General features: G+C 39.8%; 2 protein-coding genes across 2 annotated transcripts; both read left to right on the top strand.

The window, feature by feature from the left end:
- Positions 1-847: 847 nt before the first annotated feature.
- rab5c (RAB5C, member RAS oncogene family) lies at positions 848-8,574 on the top strand. The gene is made up of 6 exons (XM_088436826.1): positions 848-950; positions 5,351-5,626; positions 5,986-6,137; positions 7,019-7,141; positions 7,227-7,320; positions 7,571-8,574. Exons 2-6 carry the CDS (start codon positions 5,458-5,460, stop codon positions 7,705-7,707), a joined length of 675 nt encoding a protein of 224 aa, XP_088292952.1. The 5' UTR covers positions 848-950; positions 5,351-5,457; the 3' UTR covers positions 7,708-8,574.
- Positions 8,575-8,951: 377 nt separating this feature from the next.
- On the top strand, positions 8,952-17,564 carry kat2a (K(lysine) acetyltransferase 2A). The gene is made up of 17 exons (XM_088437931.1): positions 8,952-9,310; positions 9,581-9,704; positions 10,811-10,956; positions 11,042-11,131; positions 11,674-12,047; positions 12,418-12,524; positions 12,886-12,990; positions 13,054-13,190; positions 13,563-13,771; positions 13,863-13,989; positions 14,667-14,777; positions 14,848-14,991; positions 15,108-15,222; positions 15,304-15,340; positions 15,714-15,777; positions 15,951-16,035; positions 16,746-17,564. The coding sequence occupies exons 1-17, from the start codon at positions 9,083-9,085 to the stop codon at positions 16,937-16,939; spliced, it is 2,397 nt and encodes a 798-aa protein (XP_088294057.1). The 5' UTR covers positions 8,952-9,082; the 3' UTR covers positions 16,940-17,564.
- Positions 17,565-17,715: the final 151 nt, after the last annotated feature.

Genomic DNA, 17,715 nt, shown 5'->3' with positions numbered 1-17,715 from the left:
TCATCCATCGTGATGGCAATAAGAACAGACACCAGGATCACCCATCAAGGCTAATTCCTTTAACATAATCATTGTTTGGAATTCTTCAACTAAAGAGGAAACATAAATAGAATCTTTAAATTGTATTGGCTCTTTAGATTTTATTGGCTGCAACATGAGCGTTGAAATTATGCACCACAAATGGATGACACAGTTCCACTACCTTTGAATAGTGTTTATTTTTCAGTTTAATCAAAATTTAAAATGATTTATTAACCCATGTAGTAAAGATTTCAAAACAACAAACTAGTTACTAGTTGACCTATTCATTTATTGTGAAAATTAAAAGTCGACAAACCCTCGGTGAAGAGTTTTTGGAACATAAATGAATGACACCAATATAAATCACCTTAAATGTGATTATAACCTGTTTTACTAAATTCTTCAAGAGGAGGGTAAATAAAAAAAAAAAACGAATAAGATAGTGTTTGGTCCATAGCTAAGATACTATATGAGATGGGAGACTGATGTCACATGTTAATAATAACCAAAATTGCAGCTGATTAAATGTTACTATTTTAGTCACTTTTGAGATGTCCATTCGGGACATTTAATACCGTAGAAAAAATATTTTGTACCCTGTTTTTGACTTATACCTATGAATAATTAGATCGCTCTCATGAATACTTTTGAATATTTTCCAAGCGATCATTTTTTTCATTTACCTATAAATTAATTGATTTTTTGAATATAAAATAAGAACATAACAGCAAAAAAAAAAAAATAGATAATACTTCGACTAAATGTTGAAGTCTCGCGAAACTAACGCGAGACGTCTTGCGTCCGGTTTCCATTGGTTAGAAAGACGGTGACGTAAAAGTAGGCGGTTCCCGGAAGGAAAGGCCACAGAGCCCAAAACGAAGACGGCGAAGAAGACGGCGGATGAGAGCAGCCAAAGAAGAAAAAGTGATGTAAGTCAAATCTATTCCAATAACTCTTACGAACCAGCGCGTCGTAACTCGAGTTGATTATCTATTAATGACTATCAAACAGACGTTGCTCATGTTTCAAACGCGTTCTCAGTCCAACTGGCCGGGCTGCTTCGCTAGGTAGCCGAGACCCGTACCGAACGTCCAGCAAAAAAAATGATACGACTTTCATATTTTGCACCGGCCAAAGACAGAATTTTAGACCACAATAACAAAGCAGAGGATTCACCGAGTTGTATTTTAGCTTAATTGCGTTTACGTTACTTTGATGTCAGGCTGCTAACGTAAGCGGAATGTGAAGTTGTTTTTTTTTTCTGAGGGAGGGAGCTTCCTTCCTTCTGATATCTTTCGCCGTTGCTCAGCTGATGATGCTAACGGGATAGCAACATCGGCTAAGGAAAGTGGCCGGAGCTGACGTTAGCTTGTTTGCTGGCCTGAGTGCTAGAGCGCTAAAGCGATCATTTTTATTTGACAGTGTGTAAGCTACTTATATGCATACAGCACACCATGAAATATCGAGATCCCCCGTTTATCGCGCTGGATACCTTCCAGAATCATCTGCAATAGGTGCAGAAAGTAAAAGACCACTGTAGTCTGTTTTACCTTTATTTTCTCTCCCACACCTTTTAAATATATGAAAATGTATAAGAACACACTTTTAAACACAATATAAAAACGATTAAACACACATTAAAAAAATGCAAATGCAAAATGTGCAGAAAATACCTTTAAGTATAGTAATCTGTCTTGAAACCTGTTAATTGTAGAATGTTTTAGTTGTAGAATCTTGACAGGGTGAGAGCCTTAGGGCAGTTTCTGTGCAAATTTTCCCCATTTGCTCTGTATTATTACCATATTTGAAAAACGGCTGGAACATGCAATTAGTATTACAGTAGCTCACCATGAGGGCATCACAGTAAGGCATAACACTTTTTTTGCAAGCATAAAATGTATCCGAAGTATCGTACAGCTACCCTCAATGAGCTCATGTGTTATTTGATTGAAGCCTTCACCTTCTCGTCACGTAGTCAGTTTGACAGATTGTTCGCAACTCACACTTTCTGATTGGTAGGTTTAAAATTTGGGCCTTTTGGGCCTTTTTCACTGAACCATATCAAAAGTATGCGCATCTCGGAATAAAGGCATGAAAATTGTCATTTTATGTCAGCCAATGTTGCTGCACACATCGATTGCATAAATCAGTGGTTCCAAACTATAGCCCAACTTCACATTTTGCCCAGCCCCCTGAACAATACGTTTTTTTTTTTTTAATCTAACCACGTGATTGGGATCTATATGTACATAGGGCGCAACATTCTTTAACATTCTAAACCCCCCCCCCCCCCCCCCCCCCCCTTACTTGTTTTAATTACCGCAACATCACTGCTAGTTCTCTTACCCTATTTATGCCATTCTGGTTAGTGTCGAGCTTGTCTCCTAAAGCTTGTGTTTTGTATGCCTCTTTGTTTATGTTTAAACTTCCACTGAGGAGTATATATATATAAACACTTTAACGCAAGCAAATGTTTCTTGAATTGTTCCATATATACAGCTTGTTATGGGGATGTTTTCCACCATTTTGCCATTTTTTTCTCATGAGCTATAATTATAATTTGAAATCACTAACACATGATGCAAATTAATATAAAACACTATAACCCAAACTCTTATTCCTTCACGAGTTGATTAAATTCACACTATCCATCTATTTATTATGATTTGTCATTAAGCTCATGGCGGTTAATGCGCTGTGCTGTTGTCGATGGGCTTCTAACATTCTTGTACAATCTTTTAAGTGTTGGTTTATGAGTTTATAAGATGAGGAAACTGCCGCTGAGTTTGGGGCTAGCCACTCTGGTTATGTTTATGGTGGTTGGACGTTGTTCTCTTGAAGCAGTGACACATCTTTTATGTGAACAGAAAGCAAAACAAAAAAGGTTCGACAGAAATGGACAGTTCTATATAAATCACTACGTTTTCGACTAGATGTGAGCCATTCTGCTTTTGGTGTCTACTGGAATGCTTCAAAAACAGATGTGGAGTTTTGTTCTTGTCGTATTTTTAGTTATATTAGAAATCAAATCTGTTCTCTTGATTCTCAATGCTTTTTTTTATAGAAGTCAGAGGAAAAGGAAATGCCAGAGATTTTTTTTCCTTCCCTTTCGACCTTGCTGTTAACTGCTGTTGATGTTCTTTCCTGTTTGCTTTTCCCGAGTTATGTCACCAGGTTCCCATCCCTAAACTTTCGCCCTGAACCTCGAAAGCCAATGCTAGCCAGATAGACAGCTGAGTGCCTCGTTGTTGCCGAACTATCAATTTTTATGACTGAAGAGTTCAAATGCAAAAACCGCCAAAAGGCATCTAGACAAAATTAAATCCATGCTTACTCATAGTCTGCCGATCATGTGAATTTTGTAAACCTGAAAAACAAAACTGCGTCAAATACTTGAGTGTGTAGATCCTGTACAGGAGGCCATTATGAATATATCAGTGGCTCTCCCCCTCTTGACGGCTCCTCCTTCCTGCCTTTTCTTTTGCCTCTTTGTCCCACTCTCTTTTCTGCCTTCCTCTCTCGTTCTCTCTCACTTTGACCCACTTCCCAGTGGAGGTCCATTAAGGATGCAAGCAAAGCATCTGTTGATGTGAGCAGCTCCCAGGAGGAGAAAAAAAACTGCCGAATGGAAAAATATCAGCTGCACCTACACACATGGGCAACATTGTTAAAGAAAAAAAAACTATGGTGGTCAAAGGCAATTTAATAAAACAGGCCTGTACAAAAATGGTCTCTGCAAAAAAAAAAAATGCAAGTAATTTGACCAATGAGATATGACAGTTTGTCTACTAATTAGCATCACACGTTACTTCATTTTTTTTTAATGTAGTTACATGGCCTATCTAAAGGGTGGCAAGGAGTCATTTAATGTCAAAACAAGCAGCTCTATGTTCTTGTGTCTACAGTTGCAGATATTATAAACCAACCTCCTTGGAAATCACCAAAGAAGAAAAGTGATTACAAATTGACGGCATGTTTAATATGAATAGTAACAAAAATGCCCAAAACACTTTAAAAAATGAATGGTAAATTCCAAGGCCAATTATACGCCACTATTGAAACAACACGGTGGTCAAAGAAATAACATGAATCTAACAAAACAATCAATTAAAAAAAAATGTCACCAATGAAACTCAGACATTACTTCTGAATTACAGTTTCAATAGAGATTTTAAAAAGGATCAATTTATGAAACATGCCTGGACAAAATGATGGACTTTCGGTACTTAACACAATAAAAGCTCAAAATCCCCAAAATGACAATTTCAAATCTTAAGCTTAGTTGTTTGATAGTTTAGGTACACTTGAGTCTCGTGATTGGCTGCTGCTGAATATTTTATGGAGGGGGTCGTGATCTCCCGTCACATGGTGAAGATTAAGCCAGGCTCAGCAGCACTTAAACTCAAGTTGATTGCATCAGCCGTGATATTTTAAATTCATCTTTCATCACATTTGACGCCTCTCCACTCATACCATGTGACCCAGCTGAGGTTTATCCCGACTTTTTGTTGTTCTCAATGGTTTAAAAAAAAAAAAACTCTGGCTTTCCACTTCCTGCGTTTCCTGTCCTTTTGCCGAGCGCTGTGGCTGGCGGATCTCCATGTTTTGCAACATTTTCGTGCAAGTGCAGCATTCTGAATCGTACCACTGAGTTTCAGGTTTTATAGCACACGCACGGCCACAAAACTCACATGCTGGTAAATGTCCGTAACAGGAAGTCCTCTTGAGTACCTCTCTTGAGTACCTTTTCAAAATATGATTTTTGAGCACATTGATCAATTAAAGTGCTATAATAAACCTTTTACTGCACAGTAGTTTGTTTTTCCAACTAGGGAAGCAGCTAATGTTTAGTAGTTGACTAAACTGTTAATTGATGAATCAGATTTTTCAAAGAATTTTTAACTGTCCTTTCCTTTATGAAAAAGCATGTTTTTATTAGGTTGCTGGTTTGGTTCGCAATATGTCAGAAAAAGTAGTAAAGTTGCTTTGCAAATGTCTTAATCCAATTCAACACCATGCTTATTGCTATCAGTCTGCTTATTGGAGACTAAAGAAATCTGAGAATGTTTCCTGTTGAGGATCTTATACATTTAGACAATTTTAGGTTTCTTAATGACTGATTTTGTAAGGTGTCGATTAATTGTTGCACCAGTACCACAAATGGAATATCAAGCAGAGACTAGTGGAGGTGCAGGAAACAATTTATGGTAAAAAAGGTATTTGTCATATATGTCAGGTATTTGTGTTGACTAACAGCTGAACCACGACAAAGTAAAAAACTCCAAATTGAACCGAATCATTTTAATGTATGTGTACTTGTGTTTTTCAGTTCCCCTGGTTTGGTCTCCTCTTCCTTTTGTCTCCTGCCTTAACTGACCCCGGCCACCCCGCCGCTTCGTTTTCTACTTTCCCCCCACCCCGATTAAAGCCCCACCTATGGCCGGACGAGGCGGACCCGCGCGGACCAACGGCGCCGCAGCGGCCAGCAACAAAATCTGCCAGTTCAAGCTGGTGCTTCTGGGCGAGTCGGCGGTGGGCAAATCCAGCCTGGTGCTACGCTTTGTCAAAGGCCAGTTCCACGAATACCAAGAGAGCACAATCGGAGGTGGGTTTAACTTTCACACTCTGCTACGTCAGCAGCAGTGCTGGTCAAAGATTAAAAAAAAAAGTGTTGAAGTATGTGTTGTGGAAGTGAGAGCTTGGTTTCCTTTGTCATGTGACAAGGACCTGAGTCAGCAGCCACCCCGCGCTATACTTATAAACTTTTAGCATGGCCAGGCCTGTCACCGTAACAAATATTTAAGGATGATATATTACTCGATTGGAGGGAAAGAACAAGGAAAAAATATTTTTTTCCATTTCTAAAATTACTCTCGACTTTTTATAACTAATTTTCGAGTTGGCCTGTTTTCCACTGTAGGCAATGTAATGTTGATAACCGTCTTTCCTTTTCTCTCCGTGCAGCGGCCTTCCTCACGCAGACAGTATGCTTGGATGACACAACAGTGAAGTTCGAGATCTGGGACACTGCTGGCCAGGAACGCTACCACAGCTTGGCACCCATGTACTACAGGGGCGCCCAGGCTGCCATTGTCGTGTATGACATCACCAACACAGTGAGTGATAAGATACTGCACAGTACTGCACTTGTACTTTCTCCAAGTACAAGTCGAGTTTTTTTTTTTTTTTCCCCCTCATATTAGGGAGGTCGATTTATAACCGCATAACTCAAAACAGACCTGGGGGCAGTGAAGGGCAACGTTACACGCTGTGATCTCACAATCGTCGTCATTTGGGTAAAGAAAGCTTGGGATAATATTCCACCTCCATTTCAAACAAATTGGACGGGTCCGAAGATGGCGACTTGTAGAAAAGTGACAAGGATGTTTGCGCAAATGATGAGAAGGAAAAAGACGGCGCCCGGGGGTTAAATGGGAGGAGCTGTTTGACGTGTCAAATGAGGATGACTTTTAGGGCTTTTAAACAAATTAATATTCAGCTGTGTCAAGAAAATAAAGCCTTGAAACCTCAAATCATTTTATTTTTGCAACATTAGTTTAAGCATTTGCATCTATGCTCACGCGTGCATTGTAGTCTTGCCCCCCCCCCCCCCCCCAACCACTGTGTTACTCAATATACGATGTAGAAATGCCTCTAAAAGTAGTGTAATTTCGTCATTTTAATAACACAACGCCATGTGTTTTAATGATTGATTTACATGATTTATGTAACCACAAAAGTCAGGGGTAGACTTTTACTCATGTTTTTGTAAAATCCACCCAAATTGAAGTTTAAAAAAAAAAGGAGGCGGAGTCAACTTCTAAGCGAGGTCGAACTGTACTTGTAGAAATACGGTAGTTTGTTGACCCTTGATCACCAGTTTAGGTTGATGATTATTCTTAACAGACCTTTGTGCTTTTTATGTCAGTATCATATGTAGCGCATTAAAAAAAATACTGATGTCATGAACATTCCGTGTTTTTTTGTTTTTTTTAAGGACACTTTCACACGGGCAAAGAACTGGGTGAAAGAGCTGCAGCGACAGGCCAGCCCAAACATTGTTATTGCTCTGGCAGGGAATAAAGCAGACTTGGCCAACAAGAGAGCTGTCGATTTCCAGGTAAAGACATAAGTGGGTTTGTTATTTTCTATCGAATACTTTTAAGGGTGCTCACTTGGGGGTCTTTGCATTCCGTTGTCATCAGGAAGCACAAGCATACGCAGATGACAACAGTTTGCTCTTCATGGAGACCTCGGCTAAGACCGCCATGAATGTGAATGAGATTTTTATGGCTATAGGTAAGATATGTATGAACTTTCCCTTTAATTTCTTTTAACTTGGCATTGATATTTTTAAGTATTTTTTAGTTAAATGTAGTTCATGTGTATGCAATGTTCCTAAAATATATATTTTTTTTCTTTTTACCTCTTAAGGTATGCTTTTTGACTACTACTATTACAAATAAAGTAGCATCCCATACAAACGTATCCCACATATTTTAGCAAGTAGTTTTAATAAAACTTGTCAACCCACTTGTGATCTTAACAGCCAAGAAGCTCCCCAAGAACGAGCCACAGGGCGGGCCGGGTGGCGGTGGCCGGGCCCGAGGTGGCGTGGACCTGCAGGAGGCGGCACCCCAGGGCCGTGGCGGTCAGTGTTGTGGGGGCAGCAGCGGGGGAAACTAACCTTCACGAGGCTCCCTCCACGTCAGTTGATCCCAGCCACTTAACCAGCTCGGATGAAGCGGACCAGATAGCCAGCTGTCAAACAATGTCACAGCGATGGGACCAAAACAAGGCGGAAATTACAAACTGTTTGGCCGACGACATCATCGGCCTGGTGACCAATCATGTTTTAAAGCCCCCCCCTCCAAAAAAAAAAAAAACACACTTTTGATGGTGGACTCTTAGGGGAACAAACATCCCAGTCATGGTATTATTAAAAAAAAAGAAATCATGAAAGCTCACTTCCTTTTGTTTCCGTATTTGTCTAGAAGAATAATGCAACAGGAAGGAATGAAAAGATGCAGAACAGGCAAACTTCCTTCTTGGTAGAACTGTGTAGCCGCAATATTGTCCTATAACATTTGTTGAACACTTTATGATTTGTCTTATTTTTAGACTATTCAACTATCAAAATAATATTTCATTAGCATTAACATTACCCATGCGTACTTTGAAAATTAAACATCAATAACATCTAAGATTGGGTTTTCTGTGTATTTGTATAGACATTTGTGGAGTTAATAACCAATCAAAAACAAACATCTTCCTCATCTTTCTCAGCATTATCTTCTGACGTTTCATTTTTTGTTTTTGTTCGATGTCTTAATTTTGTTTTCTGAATTGATGGTAATAAATGCACTGGTTCTGTCTCATCATCTTTGTGAATTGAGATGCTCAACTACATTTTCCTGTCACATCTTCTTGTGAACTGAGTTGCTTGCTTTGGCAATTTTCTTAATTTGTATCACGCGTAGAAGAGTAGAAAAGTGACAAGGAGGGTGGAAAAAGAACATGTAATTTTACCAATAAACCTGGAGAAATTACTGATTTTTTTCTCAGGTGTTTAATTCCTGTTAAGACGCATCATTGAGTCCATTCTGGGAATGAACTATATTTTTTGAAGGTTTGCAGATCAGCCTCATAAATAAGGGCTACATTTAATAAAACTTTTTTTTTTAATTCTAAAAGTTTTGTTCCTAGTTCAAAGATTATATGAACATTGAGAAACAATTGTAACAAAAACAACTACGTTGCCCAGAATTCCCATGAAAAACGCGTTGCCTTCAAGCTCCCTGAAAACCGAACGTCTTATTACAGACATTTTAGCCAGCTGGTTACGCCCTTTACGTTGACGTATTATACATTGTTTTAACAACTTACGAAATAGTGTTTCTGAAAGATTTATGTAAAGATAAATTATTTTCAGAGTCCATATCAAGTAGATATTAATGGGTTTTATTTGGCCATTTTTCAGCTCTTTGTAAAAATTCCCAGCAGAACGCGAACGCAGCATATCAGCTCACCGGCAACAGTGAAGTAGAAGAAGACGTTTGAAATGTCGGACCCGGCGGCGCAGGGCCTGCAACCCCGGCTCCATGCCCAGTCGGCTGCAGGGTCGACTGGGTCCGGCGCCGCCGTCGCGACCGGCTCCGGTTCGGGTAACGGCGACCCGGCCAGGCCTGGGCTGAGCCAGCAGCAGCGCGCCAGCCAGAAGAAAGCCCAAGTTAGAGCCTTTCCAAGGGCGAAGAAGCTCGAAAAACTTGGCGTTTTTTCCGCTTGCAAGGTAGTTAGCTCGCCAGTTAGCTCGGCCGGCTAAAGTTCTAAACAAAGCACCCCCTAGAAATAATACATTTATTCATTTATAACATCATAAGCGGATAAATTTTAACAGGTAGCAACGGGAGCTAATGATAGAATTCCAATGCTGCTAGCTGTCTAGCTACACCCAATAATTCATTTGAAAATTATTATTAGCTTAGCTTCGTGATGACTAAAATCCACTGGGTGTCGTTACGATTCATTCATTGCCACTGGTATGTCTTTTCGTGTTCAGGCTAGTGACACGTGTAAATGCAACGGATGGAAGAACCCGAACCCCCCCACGGCTCCCCGGGTAGACCTACAACAGCATGCCGCCAGCCTGAGCGAGCCGTGCCGCAGTTGTGGACATACTCTGGGTACCCACTGACACACAAAAGCAAAAATCTTTTAGACAGGGTGTCCCAAAAGTCGCTATACAATTTTACAATGAAATTTCAGATATCATTTGGACATTCTTAAGGCAATCAACCTATGAGAGAGAGATTGGGCTTTGCAGTTTTTAAAACACATTATTCATTTGTCCATGGCTGGCCACTCGACATTGAAGCATTGTTGCAAAGTAACAGGTCGATGCCAGTTTAACAAATGCAATGGCTGGCGCAGTTCTCCGATGCATAGTTTACAGTTACATACATGACAAGTTCCTTGAAACCGAATCTGTTCTTGTCAAAAAAAAGTGGAGTCAAGTCTGTCCACCTGATACCAATAAAATAAAGCAAGCGTGTAAACCTTTGGGACAACCCCATGTATTGTCGCTGTCAGGCAGACTCCTCACATCTAATCCATTATTTTAAGGAAATATATTTTTTAAAATAAATAAGCGCCTATAAAAATTGGATGGATGGAGATTGTTCATAGAAAATTCATAGCAAAAAATGCCCAGTTTAAATGGAATTTTGACACCTATACCAGTCAGTGGTAGCAAATGAATAAAATGTGATATACCTTATGTAACTATCACATATAACGTGTACCAAAAGTAGCCTAACATTTCAAAATTATGTTTAGTCACTATCATAGTTTCATCATTCTTAAGGTTAGTTATGCCATCACGATAAGAATTGTTCTGAACACAGATGTCACTTTTCATTTAAGTCTTTGCCCTTTTTGGGCTTTTTTACAAGAGGGAAAAACAAGAAAGCGGTGGAGAAACTCATTGCATTAACAGGCCTACTGTGGTGTAACGTTGGTGAGGAAATACACACTTTTAGAACTAGGCATGTTACTTTGTTGTTTGAAGGGGAAGTCAAGTTCATGTTTTATGAACGATAATATGTTCTATGCACCCCCACTATTCTAAACACCTCATTCTGTTTAACATTGCATTTGCGGAATATGAATTAAGAAGGAAAAGGGGGGCAGACATTTTGCTTCTAGCTCTCAACTGTAAATGACACTAGAGTTGCTCATTTAACAACCTTCTCACCTCCATTCCGATGCCTTGTTGTTTTGCATCTTTCAGCCGATCATGTGTCCCATCTGGAAAATGTGTCTGAGGACGAGATCAACAGGCTTCTGGGAATGGTGGTGGATGTAGAGAACCTGTTCATGTCTGTGCATAAAGAGGAAGACACAGACACCAAGCAGGTTTATTTCTACCTGTTCAAGGCAAGCACACACATTAAAACAGTGCCCATGGAAAACCAAGCTTATGCCAAGATTGTTTATTTTTTTTATTTCTTTATTTTTGTAGCTGCTGAGAAAATGCATCCTGCAAATGAGCCAGCCGGTAGTAGAAGGATCACTGGGCAGTCCGCCCTTTGAGAAACCCAACATTGAGCAGGTGAATGTCAACTGTCACTTCAAAGTCTGACTTTTAATTTAAAAAAGTCACTTTTTGCTTAACTTTACTACTTAGAGAAATAGGACTCTTCCTGAAATTGTGAATCATTGTTCTTGACAAAAACATGGCTGTTTCAGTTAAGATTTTAAATTTCATCTAACGTATTTCTGTAATACGCTTTTTGACAAAAAGTCAGCTCCTGAAAGATTCTACTTGTTTTTTTTTCCCCCTCAGAAAATGCTCCTTTTTTCCATTTCAGGTCTTTTAGGACTTTAACATCAGGGGTGAATTTTTTACAGGGGTACTTTAACACTTTCATATAACCTACCTGACATAATCACCTTTGGCCTTCGCCTGTCATACACGTTCCGGCGCTTTGGTTCCCCTGTAGACCTAGAGTTCAGGTCTTGACACCGCTCCATACAGATCATGCCCTGTAGTTGTGCCATGCGTAGGACGTAACGCTAAAAACTGGCTGGAGTTCACTCTGCGGATGATGACAAGTCAAGGTATAACTGTATTTTTTATGTTGCTTTCCAAAGGGAGTGTTGAACTTCGTGCAGTACAAATTCAGTCACCTAGCGCCCAAGGAGCGGCAGACCATGTTCGAGCTATCCAAGATGTTCCTGCTCTGCCTCAACTACTGGAAGCTGGAGACTCCCACGCAGTACCGACAGCGCACGCAGAAGGACGACGGCACGGCCTACAAGGTGGACTACACGCGTTGGCTGTGCTACTGCCACGTGCCGCAGAGCAACGACAGCCTGCCGCGCTACGAAACCACGCATGTCTTCGGGCGGAGTCTGCTCAAGTCCATCTTCACCGTCACGAGGCGACAGCTCTTGGAAAAGTTCCGCGTGGAAAAGGACAAGCTGCTGCCCGAGAAGCGTACGCTCATCCTGACGCACTTCCCCAGGTCAGCGCACAGCAATATACAGTACTTGTCAAAAGCCTGGAAACACCGTCATGTTCAAATTGCGCTATTCAGTTCAGTCTAAATATCTTGAGCACTATTTTTCACATTACCCAAACCCACACATTTTTTTCAGTGTTGCCATATTTTCCCAGACGAATTTCCTCCGCACATATTTCTAGGCTGATTTTCATTTTCACACTAAAATTCCTAAAGGAAGAGATCTTTTCCACGTTTATTTCTTTCCTCATTTGAAATTGCAGCCTGAGGCCTTACATTCTACAGTTTTTCAGTTTTGCATCAGCCGTTACAGAATTCACATGCTGTTTTTCAACAAATTGCATTGTCAAGTCACAAACAATGTTGTCAACAGGTTTCTGTCAATGCTAGAGGAGGAAATCTATGGGGAAAATTCTCCCATCTGGGAGGCCGATTTCACCGTGCCGGCCACCGATGGGGCACAGCTGGGACATCAGACGGGTGAGTGGTGCAAGAGGGTGATTTTTTTAATTCCATACCATACCATCATATTTGCAAACAAGGTCACTGAATAGATATGACTTTATTCCCTAATATTAAGTGGATAGAATGCAACTTCAACACAGCATGGAAATCATCTGTCAAAAATGGATTACTAATAAAATATAATATTTATTATTGAGAAAGTTATCAAAAAACGTAATAGAATTGTAAATCATGCACATGCAGGTAACACATGCAGTTAATACCTCATATTATGATAATTTAATGTAAAAGTGAGCTATTTTATTTTTAATAGAAGTAGAATGTTTGCATTTGTATGTTTAAAAATAAAGTAAAATGAGAGTGGTTTCTTCTCCAGTGATCAGTCCAGTAGCAGTTTCGGGTTCCTCTGCCCTCTCCAAGGCTCTGAGTGCGGGTTCGTCTCTGGGTGGTCTGGATGCGTCGGGTTCCGAGCCAATTCCTGGTCAGCATCTTTGTTTGACGGTTATTTTTGGATGGAAGATTTTTAGCCGATCAACTTTTTCAGGCGAGAAGCGTAAACTCCCCGAGGCGCTGACCCTGGAGGATGCAAAGCGTATTCGTGTGATGGGCGACATTCCTATGGAGCTTGTCAATGAGGTCATGATGACCATCACAGATCCAGCTGCTATGCTGGGCCCTGAGGTCAGTTGAGTCATGTCAAAAAAAAAACCTCAAACAGATCTTGATTTTTTTTTTTGAAGAAGAAGAAAAAAACTTTTTTATGTAAATATATTATTTTCTCATCACTTAATGACTCTTTTTCTCAATATTTTTTTCATTCTAGTAGATTCTCTGCTTAATATCTCCCAGCTCGGTTCCTCCCACACTCCAAAAACATGCATGGATACATAATTGTTTTTTCTTTGAAATTACAGCCTCATAATAACTTAATAACGTAAAATGACACTCTGAATATTATGTTTTCTTCTTTTAAAAAAAAAAGCTTTTTTTTTTTTTAAAATAAATCTGACGTTTGTCGATGGGTGACAGGATTGCTTATGTTTACGTTTGCAGACCAACCTGCTGACACCCAACGCAGCCCGCGACGAGACGGCCCGTCTGGAGGAGCGTCGCGGCATCATTGAGTTCCACGTGATCGGCAACTCTCTGTCTCAGAAGTCCAACAAGAAGATCCTGATGTGGCTGGTGGGCCTGCAAAACGTCTTCTCACACCAGTTACCTCGCATGCCCAAAGAGTACATCACGCGCCTCGTCTTTGACCCGTAAGAAACATCGGTCTCATACCACACGCATGCCCGCTCCTGTTGATTTTTAAGTTTTTTTTGTTTGTTTTTTTTTTCCCCCAACAAACAGGAAGCACAAGACTTTAGCCCTCATCAAAGATGGCCGTGTCATCGGGGGCATCTGTTTTAGGATGTTCCCCACTCAGGGCTTCACAGAGATAGTCTTCTGTGCAGTCACCTCCAATGAGCAGGTCAAGGTATAGCAAACAACTTTATTTGAATAATACACACAGTTTTTAATTGAAATTAATGCTTTGACTATTATTCACGTATTTTGACTATACTTTCGCATCACTTTTTTCTGATTTTTTTTTTTTTCTCAGTATTATACTTGATTTTCTTGGGGGGGAAATTCAAAATACAAATTTAGTTTCATAACTTGAGTTCTTTTCTTCGATCAGTAGCAATAGGTCTACCTTGAAAAAATGAAAATTCTTGGAAGATTGTAACTGTCTTGCAAAAACACTTGTATTAGCATTGCATAATACTTTTCTTCTTAATTCTCGTACCACTGTGGCTTTTGTAAAACAAAATATATATTTTGTCTTAAAAAAACTATTATACGTAGGGAAAGAAGCACTTAAGCTTGATAAAACTTTTATTTGTCAAAGAGTTCTACATTTTGGTGGAAAAACATGCACAACTTCTATGTTACTACTCAAATGATAACAGTACGACTAATAATAATAATAATAACACCCTTTATGTATGTCAATGCTTCAATAATAATATTGAGGCACATCACAGTCTCTGAATTTCTAAGCTTCATTCATTGGATCATGGAAGCAATCGACTGTCTTTCGCTCTACAAATATTCATTAGGAATAGACTCACACGAAAATCTTGTGTATGCCCGCTCCTCTCGCCTCATCAGGGGTACGGCACGCACTTGATGAACCACCTGAAGGAGTACCACATCAAACACAACATCCTCTACTTCCTCACCTACGCCGACGAGTACGCCATCGGCTACTTCAAGAAGCAGGTGAGCTCCCAATTCTGTACTTTCTGGCCATTTTCTTCTCAAATGAGACTTGATTTTCTCCTTTTGCCAGGGCTTCTCCAAAGACATCAAAGTGCCCAAGAGTCGTTACCTGGGCTACATTAAAGACTACGAGGGAGCCACGCTGATGGAGTGCGAGTTGAATCCCAGAATTCCCTACACAGAGCTGTCGCATATCATTAAGAGGCAGAAAGAGGTTAGCCGTTTAATTAGACCGTTTTTTGTAGTTGTCAGCCAAAATTATTCACGTGGGGGAGGAGAGCCACACCCCAACGACAGAAGTCGCTCACTCTCCTCTTAATTCCTTGTCAGATCATCAAGAAGCTGATTGAGAGGAAGCAGAGTCAGATTCGAAAGGTCTACCCAGGCCTCACCTGCTTCAAGGAAGGCGTGAGACAGATCCCCGTGGAGAGTATTCCCGGCATACGTGAGTGTTTTTGGCTCAGTCCACTAACTACAATATAAGTATATGTGCAGCGCTCAAGTTGTTTTCATGGTTGTCCCCTAGGAGAAACCGGATGGAAGCCGAGCGCCAAAGAGAAAGTGTAAGTGCACTTGGGATTTTGACGTTATAAGCAGGGCTTGGATCAGTTGACTATCAAAGCTGGTCGACACACAATGTTTGCCCGGAAGCTTCACTGACACCTTGTTATGGAAAAAAAACATAAACTTACAATCTAAATAAAAACTTTGACAGTCGATTGCTCAATTGGAGTCAGAACAAGGGTCTTTTCATTTCCAAAGCCATTCAAAATACACATTTTATCATTTGCTATGCTATGCTATGCTATGCTATGCTATGCTATACTAATGCTATACTAATACTATACTAATACTATACTATACTATACTATACTATACTATACTATACTATACTATACTATACTATACTATACTCGAATGATTTGTGTTTTTTAGGAAGGAGGTTAAGGACCCTGATGTGTTGTACAACATGCTCAAGAACCTACTGGCTCAAATAAAGGTAACATACACAAATGTGTAGGAACATGTTCAGATTAAAAAAAATGAAACATTTTGTGTTTTGGCACAGAAGCAAAAATTATTGTTTTTCAGTCATGGACTTCACTTCATTAAATAGCATACTTGTTGGATAATTTCACCAATTTTTATGATTGTGTTTGCATGTTTTTTCAGACTCACCCTGACGCCTGGCCTTTCATGGAGCCCGTCAAGAAGTCCGACGCGCCCGATTATTATGAGATCATCCGCTTCCCCATCGGTATGATGATGCTCCTTCCATATAGATAAACGGATGATGATATTATGTATGTGGAAAATGTTAAATGATTAACCTACTGTACATGAAAAATGATAAGCATTTAACTGTCTAATCTAAAAGAAATATTAAGCATAGTCAAGGTTTTTGCAAGCCCTTAATGATTATTTCTTGGAAAATTTGATCAATCAATTCAAATATATAGGGACATCTGTTTTCTGAGTTTGATCATGCTATGTTCACGAAATTGAGCTGTGATTGGCTTTTACCTGAGAGCCAACCAACAGTGATGTCATTTTCAGTCAGCAAAATGGCTACCCCCAAAAAGAGCATAACGTTGGATTTTGCGTCTTAATTCATACTAACGCAATATTTATCAAAATATTATGCTTTTATTGGTTGTGCTGCATAGAATATATTACTGTAAAGAAATTGTATTGACTTGACTTCCCTTATAAATCATAATGTACATCATGATTTCATTCATGAATTCAATTCACTGTGCCGGTTCTGCTGGTGTGCTCACCTTTGCCACCAGGGGTAGTATCATAAACAATTCACACAAGTCACCTTAAACCTGTGACTGATAGGAAGGAAATGTCCACCAAAAGGTGAATTAAACAGCTTAAAGACTTTTTGGGAGAGATTTGTTCGTTCTCCGTCAAACTGCTGCTAATTGGAAAGTGCTCTAAGTTGTTAGCATCTCTCTGCAGACCTGAAGACCATGACGGAGCGCCTGAAAAATCGTTACTACGTGACCAAGAAGCTGTTTATCGCCGACCTGCAGCGCATCATCACCAACTGCCGCGAGTACAACCCGCCCGACAGCGAGTATTGCAAGTCAGCCAACACGCTTGAAAAGTTCTTCTACTTCAAGCTCAAGGACGGTGGCCTCATAGAAAAATGAATAATTCGTCTTTGCTTTGCTTTTAGCTGTTTTTTTGGGGGGTTTTTTGCGCAGGAGTCAAATGCGTACCAAAGTTCTACTCCAGGAACCAACTTTATTTATAAGAAATTTAACATCATTCCACTTTCTGAGTCGCCAAAAACTGGACCTCGGGGACTTGAAAGCCACGTTGCCTTCGGTTACTGACACACTTGAAGCTCCCTGCTGCGCTTTCTGCTTTCCTTTTGTTGCCGATTTTTGTATATAAAAATATATTTAAAAAATGAAAAAGCACTAAGTGAAGTTTGTGCCAGAAAGTGAACGTTTTAGAATTTGTTTGTCACCATCAGTCACAAAAAAAAAGAATCGAATCTTGGCATTTCATGCTCCTTTGTGCTAAAAATGTGATTACATAGAACAGAGGTACAAAAGAAAAACATTTGCTGTACCCCTGTCTTAAAATGTTTTAAGTGCATTAATTGGGTGCTACTTAAGAATTTTCTGCCTTCACATACATCCACAAAAAAACCTCACGTTTACTTCCTTGAATCATCAAGTGTTAGCTTTCCATGACGTCACGGTTCAAATGTCAGTTATTGTCACTGTATAACTGTTAACGACAATAAAGTTATTGGTGGTAAATAAAGTGTTTTGGCAGTTAAATGTGAATGCAACATCTCCAACTGAAGCCATCTCTGCCCAAAGAAACAGCTCACTAACGTGTATTGACGGAAGAGCACCAAGTTCACTCTCTAGCATGACGTATTCATGATAGAATATCAGTAAAAACGAAATGC

Source organism: Hippichthys cyanospilos, chromosome 16, assembly GCF_059441005.1.
Source record: "Hippichthys cyanospilos isolate Australia breed blue-spotted pipefish chromosome 16, RoL_Hcya_1.0, whole genome shotgun sequence".
In the NCBI taxonomy this organism is placed as follows: Eukaryota; Metazoa; Chordata; class Actinopteri; order Syngnathiformes; family Syngnathidae; genus Hippichthys; species Hippichthys cyanospilos.
The sequence above is the reverse complement of the archived record's forward strand: the minus strand, read 5'-3'. Positions and strand labels throughout refer to the sequence as shown.

Bases quoted from the DNA above. Each gene is read 5' to 3' on its own strand.
- rab5c (XM_088436826.1), top strand. From the start codon at position 5,458: ATGGCCGGACGAGGCGGACCCGCGCGGACCAACGGCGCCGCAGCGGCC. The intron at 7,142-7,226 runs GTAAAGACATAA...CGTTGTCATCAG, and splicing joins AGAGAGCTGTCGATTTCCAG to GAAGCACAAGCATACGCAGA. The intron at 7,321-7,570 runs GTAAGATATGTA...TGATCTTAACAG, and splicing joins TGAGATTTTTATGGCTATAG to CCAAGAAGCTCCCCAAGAAC.
- kat2a (XM_088437931.1), top strand. From the start codon at position 9,083: ATGTCGGACCCGGCGGCGCAGGGCCTGCAACCCCGGCTCCATGCCCAG. The intron at 14,778-14,847 runs GTGAGCTCCCAA...TCCTTTTGCCAG, and splicing joins TCGGCTACTTCAAGAAGCAG to GGCTTCTCCAAAGACATCAA. The intron at 15,341-15,713 runs GTAAGTGCACTT...TGTGTTTTTTAG, and splicing joins CCGAGCGCCAAAGAGAAAGT to GAAGGAGGTTAAGGACCCTG.